Source organism: Schistocerca americana, chromosome 9 (assembly GCF_021461395.2).
Source record: "Schistocerca americana isolate TAMUIC-IGC-003095 chromosome 9, iqSchAmer2.1, whole genome shotgun sequence".
In the NCBI taxonomy this organism is placed as follows: Eukaryota; Metazoa; Arthropoda; class Insecta; order Orthoptera; family Acrididae; genus Schistocerca; species Schistocerca americana.
The window spans coordinates 121,868,371-121,885,467 of record NC_060127.1 but is presented as its reverse complement, the minus strand read 5'-3'; the positions used below and the strand labels follow the sequence as shown (position 1 = coordinate 121,885,467).

The 17,097-nt window shown below is 44.4% G+C and overlaps 1 protein-coding gene across 1 annotated transcript in view; it reads right to left on the bottom strand.

Annotated features, from left to right (window-relative positions):
• LOC124551111 (esterase FE4-like) overlaps window positions 1-17,097 on the bottom strand; it is a 182,445-nt gene that overhangs the window by 80,971 nt on the left and 84,377 nt on the right. The window contains exon 7 of the mRNA XM_047126050.1: window positions 5,032-5,204. Coding sequence (XP_046982006.1) covers window positions 5,032-5,204 — 173 coding nt within the window. The remainder of the gene's footprint in view (window positions 1-5,031; window positions 5,205-17,097) is intronic.

The window sequence follows — 17,097 nt, the reverse complement described above, 5'->3', positions numbered from 1 at the left end:
GCCCAGATGTGCTAAAAATGATATGGATATTGCAGTTGAGAACAGTAGAACCGTACTGATCCAAGCGATAATTTTGCTTTATTACAGCTTTTCATATTGTCGCATGGGAGGCAACATAAATTTTCGTACCAAGTTGATCCATTTGCAGAAACCACACTTTTCTGTACGAATGTCTCAATCTTCCACTTTAGAATTGCTCTTACTTTGAGAAATACATCCTACCATACTGATCCAAGTGAAAAACCATTGTTCTATAGATCTTATAATTAAATTTTCCTCGAGACATTTTAGTCTCATCTTTATCTATGATAATGATGGAAGTTGAATAAATGAATTAAAATTTGTTCCAGCGATGGGATCCGAACGCGGATCCCCTTGCATTTGAGGCAGGAATGGTGACCAATAGACCACAGCAGCACTATTATTCACATTGCTGATCGGTTAGATTGCTGCACGTACTGTGGTGGTCTAATAGTAATCCGCCCCCGTTAGTTGATGGTCAGCGCGGCAGAATGCCACGGCAAGGGGCCCGGTTTGATTCCCAGCTGGGACAGGAGATTTTCTCCGCTCAGGGACTGGGTGTTGTGTTGTCCTCATCATCATTTCATCCCCATCCCTTATGCCGGCACAGTAGCTCAGCGTGTTCGATCAGAGAGGCGGTGGCTCTCTGTGATAAAAAGAAAAAAAACTGAGTTAACGAATCAACGATCAACTTGAACGGATGTCCGCCTAGACCAAATGCAACGAACACCGAAGAAAAAAAATTGTCGGCATTCATGCCTAGTAAGCAAGGAGACTTGGGTTGAAGTACCGGCTGCGGCACACATTTTAATTCAATTATTCAGCTTCCATCATTATCACTTTTGGATAGTCATGGTTCCAAGTTATGCCTCTGATTTAGTGCCAGAGTTCAAATGATGCAGGTACAAAATATTATTATGATTGAAACTTAAAGTTTGGAGTTCGTGTAACTTGTTATATTAAAGCCAAAAAGAGGACAAACATCTTCACGCCTCAGACGTAGATGGACCTCGTAGGTGGCTGCTGGAAGTCTAAAACTTTCGTAGTTCGAGACGTGACTGCCAAGTTCCTGGGTTTTGTAAGCCTATCGGATCACTACAAACACTACTAAACTGTTTTGGAAGAGAGCGCGAAGATATCACAAATGCAAAAAATTAAATTCTTCAAGGGCTAAATCCGTATGCATTACAATGGGTACCATACAGAAAAGTATAACGCGATTCTAATATATCTACATACTTACCTCGGAAGGCAGCGTACGTTGTGTGGCGGAGGGTACCCTGTACCGTTAATAGTCATTTCCTTTCCTGTTCCACTCGCAAATGGAACAAGGGAGGAACGAATGTCCATATGCCTCCGGATGAGCTCTAATATTTCGTATCGTGTCTTCGTGGACCTTAAGCACAATGTATGCTGGCGACAGTAGAATTGTTAGGTAGTCAGCCTCAAATGCCAGTACTCTGCAATTCTCTCAATAGTATTCCTCGAAAGGAACATTGCTTCCCCTCCGGGTATTGCCATTTGAGTACCCGAAGCATCTAAGTAACATTTACGTGTTGTTCGAATCTGGCCGCCCTCCTATGAACTGCTTCGATGTCTTCCTTCAGTCCGACCTGGTACGGATTCCAAACACTCGAGCAACACTCAAGAATAGGTCTCACCAGCGTCCTGTGTGCGGTCTCCTTTACATATGAACCACATTTTCCTAACATTCTCGCAATAAACGGAAGTCGACCATTCGACTTCCCTACCAAAGTTCTCACATGTTCCTTCCATTTCATATCGCTTTGCAACGTTACGCCCATACATTTAAACGACTTAAATGTTTCAAGCAGGATACTGCTAATAATGTATCCTTTCATTACAAGTTTGGTCTTCCTACCCATCCGCATTAACTCACATTTTCCCACATGTAGAGCTAGCTGCCATTAATCACACCAACTAGAAATTTTGTCTACGTAGTCTTGTATTTTCATATATCCACTCTACTTTGACACCGTACCATACACCACAGCATCATAAGCAAACAACCGTATATTGCTGCCCACGCCGTCTGCCAAATTATTTATATATATATATATATATATATATATATATATATATATATATATATATATAACAACAGCCGCCCTATCACATTCCCTGGGGCACCCCTGACAACACCCTTGTCTCTGATTGTTCTCAAACCTAACAAAACAGATTTGCAGGCATTTCTGCTAAGCCTCCGAAATTACATAGCTGTCCAGGCTAGTGCAGCAAAGCCAATGCTTCACATAAAGGAAGTTATTAATTTGTTCCACCAGTTCCTGATCTATTCTACCTTTCAATTCCGCATGTACTCAGAAAAGGAAGGGATGACTAGGACTGGGACCACGAAAACATGCTATCCTCCGGATTTGCAGATGATTAAGTTTGATTACCTTCTTGGATCTTCAGAGGTTTGATGTAAAGCAACCGCAATTTCATTATTTGCTTGTACCAAAGAGACCCCAGTGATTGTTTAATGCAGAAACCAAACTTTCTGTATCTCCCAATAAAAAGGGTTCAATAAAGCATATTTATTTATTCTAGGACGTTAGTCAACCTTTCATTAAAGATAACACAATAAAAAAGACCCGCTTCCTTAAAACAAACACAATTGTGTTTCCCTATTTTCCTTGAAAACCTCGCCAGAGGTTAACTCACGCCTTCTGCGGCTTCCATTCGCTGCACACTAGTTTCATGTGTTTTGTCCAGCAAATGTGACACAGGTTCCTCCTCCTGTAGTGTGCGGACTGTCTAATGCGTTCCACTGTTCCATTGTGGGGTGCTAGGGAACTGTGTCTCTAAGACGCTGGAAAAGTTATCGAGCTGCGCGGGGTAGCTGCGCGGTCTTAGGCGCCTTGTCACGGTTCGGGCGGCTCCCCTAGTCGGAGGTTCGAGTCCTCCCTCGGGCATGGGTATGTGTGTGTGTTGTCCTTAGCGTAAGTCAGATTAAGTAATGTATAAGCCTAGGGACCGATGACCTCAGCAGTTTGGTCCCATAGAACTTCCCACAAATTTCCAAATTTCCAAAAGTCGGCCGAATAGCTTGTCCGATGGTACTCTGCGACGTGGATATTTTTCTGCACAGAGGATAGGGGCTCCCACGCTCCTTGGATTTGCTAACTCGTACCACAAAATCATATCGCCATATCATGTGTCATGTGTGGAGTAATACACTTCTGTTTGTAGTATATGGAAGGCCAAAAATATGTACTGAACCACTCATATACAGGACGCTATAACTATCACAACAACATTAAATATAACAATTCAGTAATTTTTGTAAGTAGTTATGACATTACTGTACAAACCTTGTATTGCATGTAATGTACTGCACAGTAACTCACGCTAATGAGACTACAGCTAGAGTACCTTCAACACAACGCAAACAAAAAAGCTGCCCGCAGACTACCCAATGTTGAGACTGATGTGTACACTAGACTGCAGAGCGACATGTTAAGTAGTGTATCCTGTTTACAGATCGCTGAGGCAACGAATCTACCTGTACAGTGTTTATTACCTTGACCTTGCCTTGTCTCTCACAAAAGTGGACATATTCACAAACAAGCGTCTTCAACCACTATCGACAAGTGTACAGACCTAAGTGAGTATGTGTTTCCGAACCCATGTTTATTAAACTTTTTAAAATTTTTTTGACGGTTATTACCACCTCTTAACATGTTAACTGAATCTTCCATCTGTTCTTGATGGAGCAAGATTATAATAAATGAAAAGTGCTTGTCTGCTTTTGTTCTACAGAACTACTTTTATTGTGTTAACCAGTTTTCGGGTTACAAGGCCATCTTCAGACATTTACTAACTATTGTCGGCAAAGAAGTTACAATGTTTGTAAACGACATTGGAAAAGAAGTTACACATCTAGACTGAAGCGTAAATATACAGTAAGTCACATGTTTGACAGTGTGAAGGTTATACTGGGCCAGCATAAGCTGTCGCCAGCATACCAGTCGGCAAAGACGTAGCGCGAAGATCGATTAGTATGCGCAGGATCAAGCGCGCCTATCACAAGAGAGGTCAAAGACAGACTCGCAAGCAACACGCTGCCAACGCCCTCTCGACAGCATGTATTTAGGCCACCGCCGCTGACCGGAGGGCCCCACTCAGTCTCTCACTGCATCATCCAGCCTGGCGTGACAGATTACTCGCAGAACAAGTTTAGTTCATCACAAGTTACGACAGTACATAGCGACCAGATTAGCGAATATAGTGGGACTAGTTTACCTCAATCAGAATTGTACTTTACTAGTACTGAATACGCGATTAGATCAGTCTGCAAGAGGACTATTACTGATGAGCTTGTACCACAACACATGGACTCCATTCAAGTTAAGCAATGTTTACAATTCGTGTTAATAATGAACCGTATTAATCCACGTGTGCATTTGTGTCTTAGAAAGAGGGTACCAGCCACCCATAACAACATACTCTCCCTTGCTTCCTTGCAGTACAAGAGTCTACAAATACAATGTTAAAAGTATAAACTTGAAGTAAAGAGGGCAAAACTTTAACACAAATCTGGAACAGCAAGCCTACATAACACTTTACATTAATAAACGGAACCAATGAAAAAGTAAAATTACTTCACAAGGCTACTTCAGGACGCATAAAACATGGAGAGTGATTCACAAATCAATTAAAAGAAATAATTATCAGTATAAACACAATATATGAGGAACTTCAGCAATATCAATAAGATAAACAGAAATGAATAAATGCAGGGAAATTGAGCGGTGTGAGGCAAGGTACAATAAATGCCATCGTTGAGAGCTTTTTAAAATGCACTACCACATTGAGACATGATGTGTACTATAGACTTAAATCAGATTAATAATCGACGTTGTGCAAACCCAGGGACAAAACGAGCGAGAAGGCACCGCGTTGCCGCGTCTTCAGTCGAAGCCCACACACGTACACAGATTTGCAAATAATACAATACTAATTTTGGTCACTTATGAGGTTACTCACGGTACAGAGATCCATCCGCGTGTCGGGTCCGATGTCGCTGTCACCGAAGTAGAAGCGCCGAATCTCCTCTGCCACGGCGTCCCTGTCCGCTTCAGGGCAGCGCAGGTTGGTGGGGATCAGCAGGCGGGGGTTCGCAGCATAGCTGGACGTGCGGACCGTGTCAGGCATGGGCTCTGTCAACAGAAACGTACGTTGACTGCGCAACAAGGGAAGTCCGGCAGTATTATAAAATTGTCAAGGAGTGGCCATGCCTTCACGAAATAAAGTTCTCAGTAATGACAAATAAGTGTAAAATTACAAGAAAACTATTGTAGCTTTCGAAACAACGAATTGCCTTCTCGGAGAGAAAACAGAGATACGTTGGGAAAGACTCAAAACAAAAGACAGGCCATTCACAAGGAACCCCTTGAGTCCGATGTCACAAGTACAGTATTTAGTAAATTCTTCCAGTCCATATGTGGCATACAGCAAACCAGTGCTTAACAGTATTGGTTAAAAACAGTCTTGCTCGCAATTTTAGTAATCATAATTCTTACTACCTGAGCCCCCATCTTACTCTGTTACTCGCTCCTGTGAACGGCAACGCGTTATGCAGATCTTGGTGCCTCTCGCGTCCATCTAGAAAAGATAACCTGAAGATGCCTAAATAAGGCGAAACGCGTCGTTGAAAAATACAAAAAATAAAATTGCAACCAAAACTGTTTTTAACCAATATAGTCTTTAGTAAGGTTCGTTTGAAAGTGTTGTATTAACACTTTGCCGTCCGCACGTCTCGTACAAATTTATTCGCTTGGCACCGGCAGCGCTAATTCCGAGTACTCGGCTTGTCGCCGGCCGCTTGTCACCTTTCCGTTGATGACTAGCTTCAAACACATTGACTTTTGCGCGCTTTAATTTTTCCGGAAATCCTCTATTTCGCCGTATCGTTCCACAAACTCGAATTTTCTTTTCAAGTGACTTCTCTGCAAGTTCTACACTGTTATAATTTTTATCCACTTACAGGTGATGCCACTTTCCATAAGAAGGTGTCAAGAGTTCCATCACAGTTTTTGCTAAAGGTAGTCCAGCGCCGGAATATATCTTGAATGAGGAAATGTATCCCGTACAGCATCCGAATGAGTATGCCATATTTCGTAATTTTCGACGCATTGTAAACTTTAAAATTTAGCTGTCCACGCCACGGTATCATTCTTTCATCAGTTGAGATGTTTTGACTTAGATTAAACGTTTCTTTAATTTTTTTGGAAAAATAATCAATTACGAATTGCACTTTGAAAAGCTGGTCTGCATTATCCGGTTTATTGTTGTTGTCAGAAAAATGTAAAAGTGATAATATTTGCCTGAATCGGTTGCGGGTCATCGTTTTGCGAAATATCGGTGTGTCTATCAACGGATTAGTTGACCAGTAATCATCGATCCTTGCTTTTTTTTTACAAATCACATAAGGACAGCAAGCCCAAACCATTTTCTAAGTTCGGGTCCCGTAACGTCGAAAAATTTGGCATTTTTTATCCGGTTTCCTTCTATTGCAATTTTGACTAACACTTGTTGCTTTCGTTGCAAATATATTCAAATAGATCGTTCCCAATATATACGATATCTACGATGCTCTGCGTATCTTCGGGAAATATGTGTGTACGCGAAGATCCTTCAAATTTATTATTGGTCCTCAGTAAATCATAGTTTGTCTTCTTCGTCTCATTTATCCTAATCAGTTGGCAACAGTAGCGTTCGCCGAATTCTTCTTGGATGTATTTCAAGACGATTCTGCATCACTTACATTTTCTTGATATCCAATATATTCTTCCCAATCGGCCAAGTCGTCCGGAACGTCAGACAAGGCGTCCTCGCGTTCATCGCAAATAATCGTATCGTCTCTTTCGTCTGCCACTTATTGTTACCCAAACAAAACACCAACAGAATGAAAAAGATACTAAAGTGCCGTCACCAGCCACTGAGCGATACTATGCACACGACACCACTGTGGTGTCGCCGGACGGCAAAGTGTTAACAGTTGTGTCAGGAAAAATATTAGCTGCTAATGACTCACCATGTGCATCAGAATGTCAACGGAAAATGAGTTTCTGGGAGGCACAGAGATCAACCATCAATGGGATGTGTGTATTCCACTAGTCAAAAAAGACATCGTCGACATTCAAGAAATCTTCAGAGCAAACCATTAACTTGCAACACGAACACCGAACGAGAAATGGCGTACCACAGCAACCAAAAAGGTCCGCACCAGGTACATCGAATGCGAACTCTTTGGGAGATATAAGCCATGAGGAATGTTCAGCTAGGTATCCACTCTTAAAGAATGCATACAGGATCTTATTGGTGTAACTGGATGGTCAGAACTGATGGAATGTGACCGCTTGAAACCGAATGCGGAACAGTCTGTCATGGAGCTTATCGTGAAACTGGTTATCTTTTAAGGCGTACCTGCAGGTAGTGCGATAATATGTTTTATAGGCACGTAAAAAACAAACATTCAGAGGCTTAATTTGTCCTTTCACGTGGTATGAACTACAATGTCACACGTTTCTCAGGACGCATAGTTTGCTCTAAAGGAATATAAGCTTTACGCTCCGGCCAGCGATGAAGCGAAAACAAGATATTTTGATCAGCTGTTGGCCAAAAGCAGTGCTCATACCATGGTTGTAGCTCCCTTTCACACTTTTCCCCACTCTTGCTTGCTGTGAAGTAAACATAGCATTCCACACTGTCCTTATAAGATCACACTCACGAGAACGAATCGTAGGGGGCAGAGCACCTCCAACTTCTTGCAAATGAATAACTTTCCAGCCAATTTACCACCCAGATTAAGAGTTGGCATAATTGTATACGAATGCGTTAAGGCACTGATGTTAGTTTACCTTGATACAACTGTCTCGGTACCTCTAATTTCAAGACTTCCTTTCACCTGCATTTTCTCTTCTAATATCGATTGGTCGGAGCTGGAAACGAACTCCTTGCCGAACGATGGGTTAAGTTTATCTTATCTACAATTTTCGGGCCGATTCCGCGATTTACTGTGCGTCGCCAAGTTGACGTTTTGTTTGAAATTTCGTTATCTTATGTCTTCCAATTCTGTGGCACTGTTTGAAGTTATGCAACCATGCACTGATTCTCTTTAAATTATTGTGGTGTATGTCGCGCTCAGTTTGATGTGCTTAACGTATTAGGTCACTATGATCCATATCCTGTGAACTGTCTCGAGCATCTTTGAAACGCGCAAACACCAGTTCTTGTAAGAAGTGTGCCTTGTCCTTCCTCCGGTATCCACACGTTTTCTTTGCACTGCATGGTCATATTGCTGCAGACATATTGGAAATCTGTTCATAATTATTTTTTTTTATTATGCTGCGGATGCCCTTCCACGTACGTAATTATGGTTAGTACCCACTACTTGGACAACGACTGCGATTTACTATTTCAGTTTCGCGTGTTAAGCACGTATCGTCATCATTGTACTCAGGTACATTGTCTGCTCAGCCGAGCGTATACAACACCACACATTCCACTGACTCATCTTGCAGGAACGCTAATATTTCATCTGCCACTTCTTTCTCGCTCTGCGAAATTCCTTGGGTTCCTTTTCGACGAAATGTCAACTGCGGCAGCTGTTGTTGTAGATACACTATGTGATCAAAAGGATCCGGACACCCGCAGAACATACGTTTTTCATATTAGGTCCATTGGCAGATACTCCATATCAAGGCCTTCAGTACTCATTAGACAGAGCGGAATCGGGAACTCACGGACTTCGAAGGTGGTCAGGGCATTGGGTGTCATACGTCTGTACGAGAGATTTCCACACTCCTGAACATCCCTAGGTCCACTGTTCCGATGCGATAGTGAAGTGGAACACACAGCACAATAGCGTACAGGCCGACCTTGTCTGTTGACTGACAGAGACCGCCGGCAGTTGAAGAAGATCGTAATGTGTAATAGACAGACATCTATCCAGGCCCTCACAAACGAATTCCAAACTGCTTCAGGATGGACTGCAAGTACTATGACAGTTAGCAGGGAGATGAGAAAACTTGGATTTCATGGTCGAGCCAAACGACGCCTCGCTTGGTGTAAGGAGCGTAAACATTGGACGATTGAACAGTGGAAAAACGTTGTGCGGCGTGACGGATCACGGTACACAATGTGGCGATCCGATGGCAGGGTGCGGGTATGACGAATGCCCTGTGAACTTCATCTGCCAGCGTGTGTACTACCAACAGTAAAATTCGGAGGTGGTGGTGTTATGGTGTGGTCGTGTTTTTCATGGAGGGGGCTTGCACCCCTTGTTGTTTTGCGTGGCACTATCACAGGAGAGGCCTATATTGATGTTTTAAGCACCTTCTAGCTGCCCACTGTTGAAGAGCAGTTCGGGGATGGCGATTGCATCTTTGAACACGATAGAGCACCTGTTCATAGTGCGCGGCTTGAGACGGAGTGATTACACGACAGTAAAATCCCTGTAATGGACTGGCCTGCACAGAGTCCTGACCTGAATCCTACAGCACACTTTTGAGATGTTTTGGAACGCCGACTTGTTGTCAGGCCTCACCGACCGACACAGACACCTCTCCTCAGTGCCTGCACACCGTGAAGAATGGGCTGCCATTCCCCAAGAAACCTTCCAACACCCGATTGAACGTACGCCTGCGAGAGTGGAAGCTGTCATAAAGGCTAAGCCAACACCATATTGAATTCCAGCATTACCGATGGAGCGCGACACGAACTTGTAAGTCGTTTTCAGCCAGGTGTTCGGATACTTTTGATCACATAGTGTATAATGGAATGTTTGCACTGTTGTGAGTCACTCGTCGAATAAGCAGTTCAAGTACATTCCGTATCCTCATGCTCTGCTCACCTCTAGTTCCGCCCCCGTTATCATTAGCAGCCAATACTGTGCATGCATGGTATGCGATACGTGGGGTGTCGAATGCCTTAAATATCATTGGCTGTTTGCTGCCTGGCACTCAACAGGTTCCTTGTCGGATAACGGGATTAGAGGGAGCCACACGTTGAAAGGAGGAGGAGAGACAACGATGTAACCTAGACTAAACGAGGACATACCTGCAGTCTTTACAGCTCTAAGTGTAAACCCCATTTTTCCAAGCGCTGGGAGACATCTCCATCATAAACACACCTTCGTGCAAACTACAATGCCTGACGAAAAAGTGAAGCGTCCAGAAGACATCGGCAGATGTCAAGGTAACTTCGTACACGTACATTCCAGCGGATGGTATGTAAACGATTACTGTTGCAGTTCTATACGACGGGTACAACGGCCACCATAGAGCACTAGTGCTGTTGGCGCTTAGTGTTGTTATCAGGAAGTTTAGGGTATCTAATAGTCACGAACAGCGTTAGATGTTGTGTGGTCACTGCGAACACTTAACATAGTTGGAAAAGCTCTTCTCGTGGGTCCTCATTGGGAAGGACGGCCGAATTGTGCAGTATCGAGATACATGGAGCATTCCATTGTGACAGTGGCCACATGATGGACTGCACGAGAAGGTGGAGGCCTACCGTGATCAGTGCTTAAGACGTCCTCGGTGTTACGAATGGTTCACAGAGTTTAAAAATGGCCGGACGGAAGTTAAAGATGACCCTCGTTCAGGATGCCCTTCGACGTCTAGCAACGATGTTCATGTCAAGAACGCCAACGAAATTGTGCGTGCCTATCGAAGACTGACAATCCAAGTGATTGCAGAAGAATGTGAGATGTCTGTGGATCATGCGATAAAATCCTGACACAGCACTTGGATGCATCGTGTTGCCACCAAGTTCGACCCATGGCTCGTGAGCCGAGACCAGAAAGACCTTCGCCTCGCTGTGTGTGAAGAGTATTTGCATCACGCAAATGAGAACGAGATGTTGCTTAAGAAAATCATAACTGGTGATGAGACGTGGGTTTATGTTTCTGATGTTGAGACCAAGGTTTAACCTCCACAATGTGTCGGGAAAGGTTAGCCAAGAAGTCGAGTCCCATAGTGCTCGGAGCCATTTGAACCGTTTGATCTTTCCTCCTCCTCTTGTTACTGTCCGATGGGAGGTGTAGTTTTGGCAGTTTAATTGTTTCGCTATTCTGTCGTGAGTTATGAGTAAATTCATGCTTCTTTTTGGTTGATCATGTGGTCGCTCATTCAGGACTGTGTGGTGTAATGTTTCCTTGCACGAGGTTAGCTGTAATTCTGTCAGCAAGTTAAGCCATCTTATTACAAGTTTTCGCTGGCTAAAAGTCGGTGCAGTGACCAGCCTGAGAGTGGCAATTGTGTTTACGGGCGTATTTAAATTGGTCAGTATTCTGCCTAGCCTGATCACCCCTGAGTGGGTGATTCGTGGCCGTCTTACACGTCCGTCATGTTTGTTATGTTCTAATGATATTCCGGGACACTTATGTTTAAAAACTTTTTAAATTCCTCCATTCCTTTATTGCCAGTAATCGGGTGTTTGCTGAGACCTTTGATTTTTTTCTTAATAGCAGTGTTGGTAGCTTCACTACCTCACCGTACGTTATTAACAAATTTCGGTATTTACTTTAGTAGCCTGTTTACTAATGTTCTTTAAAATTTTTTTAAACTGTGGTATTGCTATAAATTACTTGATTGCCGTTAGCGGCGTGTTTTGAAAGGCTGTTATTGTCGTACTATTAGCTTCTGTGTTTTTTTTAAAAAAAAGAAATTTTAAACTGTTGTATTGCTATAAATGACTGGATTGCCGTTTTTGGTTCAAATGGCTCTGAGCACTATGGGACTTAACAGCTGTGGTCATCAGTCCCCTAGAACTTAGAACTACTTAAACCTAACTAACCTAAGGACATCACACACATCCATGCCCGAGGCAGGATTCGAACCTGCGACCGTAGCAGCCGCGCGGCTCTGGACTGCGCGTCTATAACCACGAGACCACCGCGGCCGGCTTGCCGTTTTTAAAGGAAATTTTTTAACTGCTGCATTGCTGTAAATTATTTGGTTGCGCGCTAGCGGCGTGTTTTGAAAGGCTGTCTATTTCCGTACTGCTAGTTTCTATAAGATATGAATAAAACGTTTGTGTGTGAAAATGTTAGCTCGACAACAAACTACGAGGCTGCTATTGGCACAACAACACAAATGGCTACATTGGGATCGGTGCCATGACCGGATTGCTTATCATAGGGTCGTATTGTGTTTTGCGGTGACTTGCAGTTCTGCACTACCCCAGTCGATCATCGTCGGCCGTTATGGCGGCGAGTGGAAGTACGAACATTCCAGTGTTTTGGAGAGACACAGCGGTGTCAGTCCTGGCAGTGTGTATGGTGTGGTGAGCCACCACGTTAAAACTGTGTGCCCCACCGAGTTCTCCTGCGAACCTTGGTAGTTTGGAAGGTAGGAGACGAAATACTGGCAGAAGTAAAGCTGTGAGTACCGGGCGTGAGTCGTGCTTCGGTAGCTCAGATGGTAGAGCACTTGCCCGCGAAAGGAAAAGGTCCCGAGTTCGAGTCACGGTCGGGCACACAGTTTTAATCTACCAGGAAGTTTCATATCAGCGCACACTCCGCTGCAGAGTGAAAATCTCATTCTGGAAGCCACCACGTATTCTCCATGTGACGGGTGATGGTGATCGAGGTTTCGGACATCACAATGGTACGTCACTGACATCCAGTGTCCTAATGTGTTGACTGCCATCACATTGTACTATGGTACCATTTATCAACAGGGCAATGCTCTTCCGCACAGTATATGCGACGCAGTGGGACTCCAGAGGGCAGCAAATTCTCCTGCTCTGTCTCAGATAGAACTTGAGTTGGACTAGTTTGGACGTTCTGTCTCAGATAGAACTTGAATTGGACTAGTTTGGACGTTCCAGATAGAACCTGGGTTGGATTAGTTTGGACGTCAAATCTGCCCCAGTGCTATTATCCAGGGAATCAACGAGAAGCTATAACAGTTGTGGGTATCTTTATTTTTATATTATTTTATTTATTGAATCTGATCTCATTAGAGCCATTAGGTCTTCTCTTACAACGGACCATGGCGTCGCGTACAGAGTACCTTTGTCACACCACTGTTACCTAAGAAAGTTACCTAAAAACGATTTTACTATGACAAATAGTATTAAAATGATTTGTGCATTTCAAGCGACAATGTGCATAAATAATTGAACTAATGAAGTTAATACTAGCAGAACTTGTACTGCTGCCACTAATAGTGATAAATAATAATAATAAATGATAAATAGTTTGGACAAGAAGAGAATAGAAGATTACGAAATGTGGTGCTACAGAAGGATGCTGAAGATTAGATGGGTAAATAACATAACTAATGAGGAGGTATTGAATAGAATTGGGGAGAAGAGAAATTTGTGGCACAAATTGACTAGAAGAAGAGATCGCTTGGTAGGACATGTTCTGAGGCATCAAGGGATCACCAATTTAGTATTAGAGGGCAGCGTGGAGGTTAAAAATCGTATAGGGAGACCAAGAGATGGATACACTAAGCAGATTCAGAAGGATTTAGGTTGCAGTAGGTACTGGGAGATGAAGAAGCTTGCACAGGATAGAGTAGCATGGAGAGCTGCATCAAACCGGTCTCTGGACTGAAGACCACAACAACATAATAATAATAATTATTATTATTGTAGTGGCGGATGTAAAAAGAATTTATAGATGTAAAAAATAGATGCCTTTTGACGTGGTGAGTTCTGGGAAAAGGAATTTTATGAAGACTGCAGCAGTTAAGAAAGCTGGGAAATGAGGAAGATATGGTTGGAAGGAAGGATGTACAAGGTGCGTACGAAGCCAATGGTAATCCTTACTGTTACTGTAGGAGATATGTCATAAACTTGAAGCTGGAGATGTTATCCCGTTCTCTAATATAATGTTGGAGGTTATTCCGGAGTCGGCTTCTTGCTACCGAGAAGTACGTCGAGAAAGTGGCTGAACGGTGGAGTGGGACAGGCTGTGATGGGCACGGATGTTTCTACCGTGTTGTTGAGATAAGAGCGTTAAGGTCGAGGAGAGATGTGGGGGACTGTGGTCATTGATAAGACAGTAGAGAAGACAGGAGGTATGGAAACCTCTGCGTTTGTCTGCGCGCTCCCATGACAGCTGTGCAGACTACGGTGAAAGAGTCGAACATCACAAATATTACGAACATAGTATTCATAGCCAGTTCCAGGTGCCGTGAGTTTTCCTGAGAAACGCCTTGCAAGGTAATATCGCTGCAATCCAAATAATTGTAAGGATAGGTGTATGAACAAGTTTCTTTTTATGATGAAGAGGAAAGAGCATTTCATATTTTTGGAGTCGGTGATGCCTTCTTTCACGCTGTAGTTACATGCTAAATCCAGTCTAGATTTTCACCTATTACTACTTCTGTCTCCTTTACTGAAGGAGAGAAGTTGATACTTGTCCAACTTAAAGTAAAAGGTGGTAGAGATTCCCGGTATTTCGGGCTAATTAGCCTAAAATTACCAACCAGTACCGCTTGCGTTTCGAATGGGTTGAGCTTTAGCCCTATATCCTGAACCCATTTAGATAGTGCTCACAGGTCACTATTGAGATTCTCGATAGGTGACTTCATGTTTATTACTCTTGCAATGAGATACGACTGTAGTCATCAGCGTATATGTGGTATCTGCAGTGTGACAAAACTGACGACACATCATTTACGTACAATGAAGAGAGTATAGGACCTAATACCGAACCCTTGGGTATGGCTGATGCTTAAGTGCGTCCACTGTGACTTTATGGTGCCGGACATAACGCAGTAGAGGATACGACGACTTTGTGGCACCCTTCCCTACAGTATCAGCGCATGCATCCAGGTCAGAGAGGGCGTATCGTCATTGTGATAAGTGGGCTCACACTAATACACTCCTGGAAATGGAAAAAAGAACACATTGACACCGGTGTGTCAGACCCACCATACTTGCTCCGGACACTGCGAGAGGGCTGTACAAGCAATGATCACACGCACGGCACAGCGGACACACCAGGGACCGCGATGTTGGCCGTCGAATGGCGCTAGCTGCGCAGCATTTGTGCACCGCCGCCGTCAGTGTCAGCCAGTTTGCAGTGGCATACGGAGCTCCATCGCAGTCTTTAACACTGGTAGCATGCCGCGACAGCGTGGACGTGAACCGTATGTGCAGCTGACAGACTTTGAGCGAGGGCGTATAGTGGGCATGCGGGAGGCCGGGTGGACGTACCGCCGAATTGCTGAACACGTGGGGCGTGAGGTCTCCACAGTACATCAATGTTGTCGCCAGTGGTCGGCGGAAGGTGCACGTGCCCGTCGACCTGGGACCGGACCGCAGCGACGCACGGATGCACGCCAAGACCGTAGGATCCTACGCAGTGCCGTAGGGGACCGCACCGCCACTTCCCAGCAAATTAGGGACACTGTTGCTCCTGGGGTATCGGCGAGGACCATTCGCAACCGTCTCCATGAAGCTGGGCTACGGTCCCGCACACCGTTAGGCCGTCTTCCGCTCACGCCTCAACATCGTGCAGCCCGCCTCCAGTGGTGTCGCGACAGGCGTGAATGGAGGGACGAATGGAGACGTGTCGTCTTCAGCGATGAGAGTCGCTTCTGCCTTGGTGCCAATGATGGTCGTATGCGTGTTTGGCGCCGTGCAGGTGAGCGCCACAATCAGGACTGCATACGACCGAGGCACACAGGGCCAACACCCGGCATCATGGTGTGGGGAGCGATCTCCTACACTGGCCGTACACCACTGGTGATCGTCGAGGGGACACTGAATAGTGCACGGTACATCCAAACCGTCATCGAACCCATCGTTCTAACATTCCTAGACCGGCAAGGGAACTTGCTGTTCCGACAGGACAATGCACGTCCGCATGTATCCCGTGCCACCCAACGTGCTCTAGAAGGTGTAAGTCAACTACCCTGGCCAGCAAGATCTCCGGATCTGTCCCCCATTGAGCATGTTTGGGACTGGATGAAGCGTCGTCTCACGCGGTCTGCACGTCCAGCACGACCGCTGGTCCAACTGAGGCGCCAGGTGGAAATGGCATGGCAAGCCGTTCCACAGGACTACATCCAGCATCTCTACGATCGTCTCCATGGGAGAATAGCAGCCTGCATTGCTGCGAAAGGTGGATATACACTGTACTAGTGCCGACATTGTGCATGCTCTGTTGCCTGTGTCTATGTGCCTGTGGTTCTGTCAGTGTGATCATGTGATGTATCTGACCCCAGGAATGTGTCAATAAAGTTTCCCCTTCCTGGGACAATGAATTCACGGTGTTCATATTTCAATTTCCAGGAGTGTATGTTGTTTGTAAATCTCACTCCACCAATAAGCACTGCAATTGCATCACATACCCACTCAACCGGCACTGCGTCATTTTGTTCCGTTCCCAATCTACGGGTGCTTCACTTTTTTGGAGGCGGTATGTTTCAGATTCGTCTTTCAACACTTCCCACTGTTTTATACTATTTCATATACCTGCTCTGTGCATGACTGTCTCAAAATAAATTCTCACGGACCGATACTTCAACCTTCTTCGTCCTCTGCAGCTATTGTCTGCAACGCTCCTTACAGAACTGCGTTAACTACTCGTATTTGTTAATTTTTCCAGGTTCAGTGGTGCATTTTGTATCTCCATTTACTCCTATACTCTACAAGCCAAATTAAGGTGTGTGGCAGAGGAAACTTCTGGGTGTCCGCAGCTCGTGGTCGTGCGGTAGCGTTCTCGCTTCTCGCGCCCGGGTTCCCGGGTTCGATTCCCGGCTGGGTCAGGGATTTTTTCTGCGTCGTGATGACTGGGTGTTGTGTGATGTCCTTAGGTTAGTTAGGTTTAAGTAGTTCTAGGGGACTGATGACCATAGATGTTAAGTCCCATAGTGCTCAGAGCCATTTTTGAACCAAACTTCTGGAACTATTTATTTGTTCCATTCATTTATTTGTCTGGTTCCGTAGGATTTATATGTCTAGTTCAGTAAGAGCATGCAATCCAGAGTTACACGGTCATAGAGGGAGCTCTCATTACAAAATTTATGAACAAAAGGATTAAAGATTGAATAAAAGATGAAAAAGCGTTGAGGCATTATACTG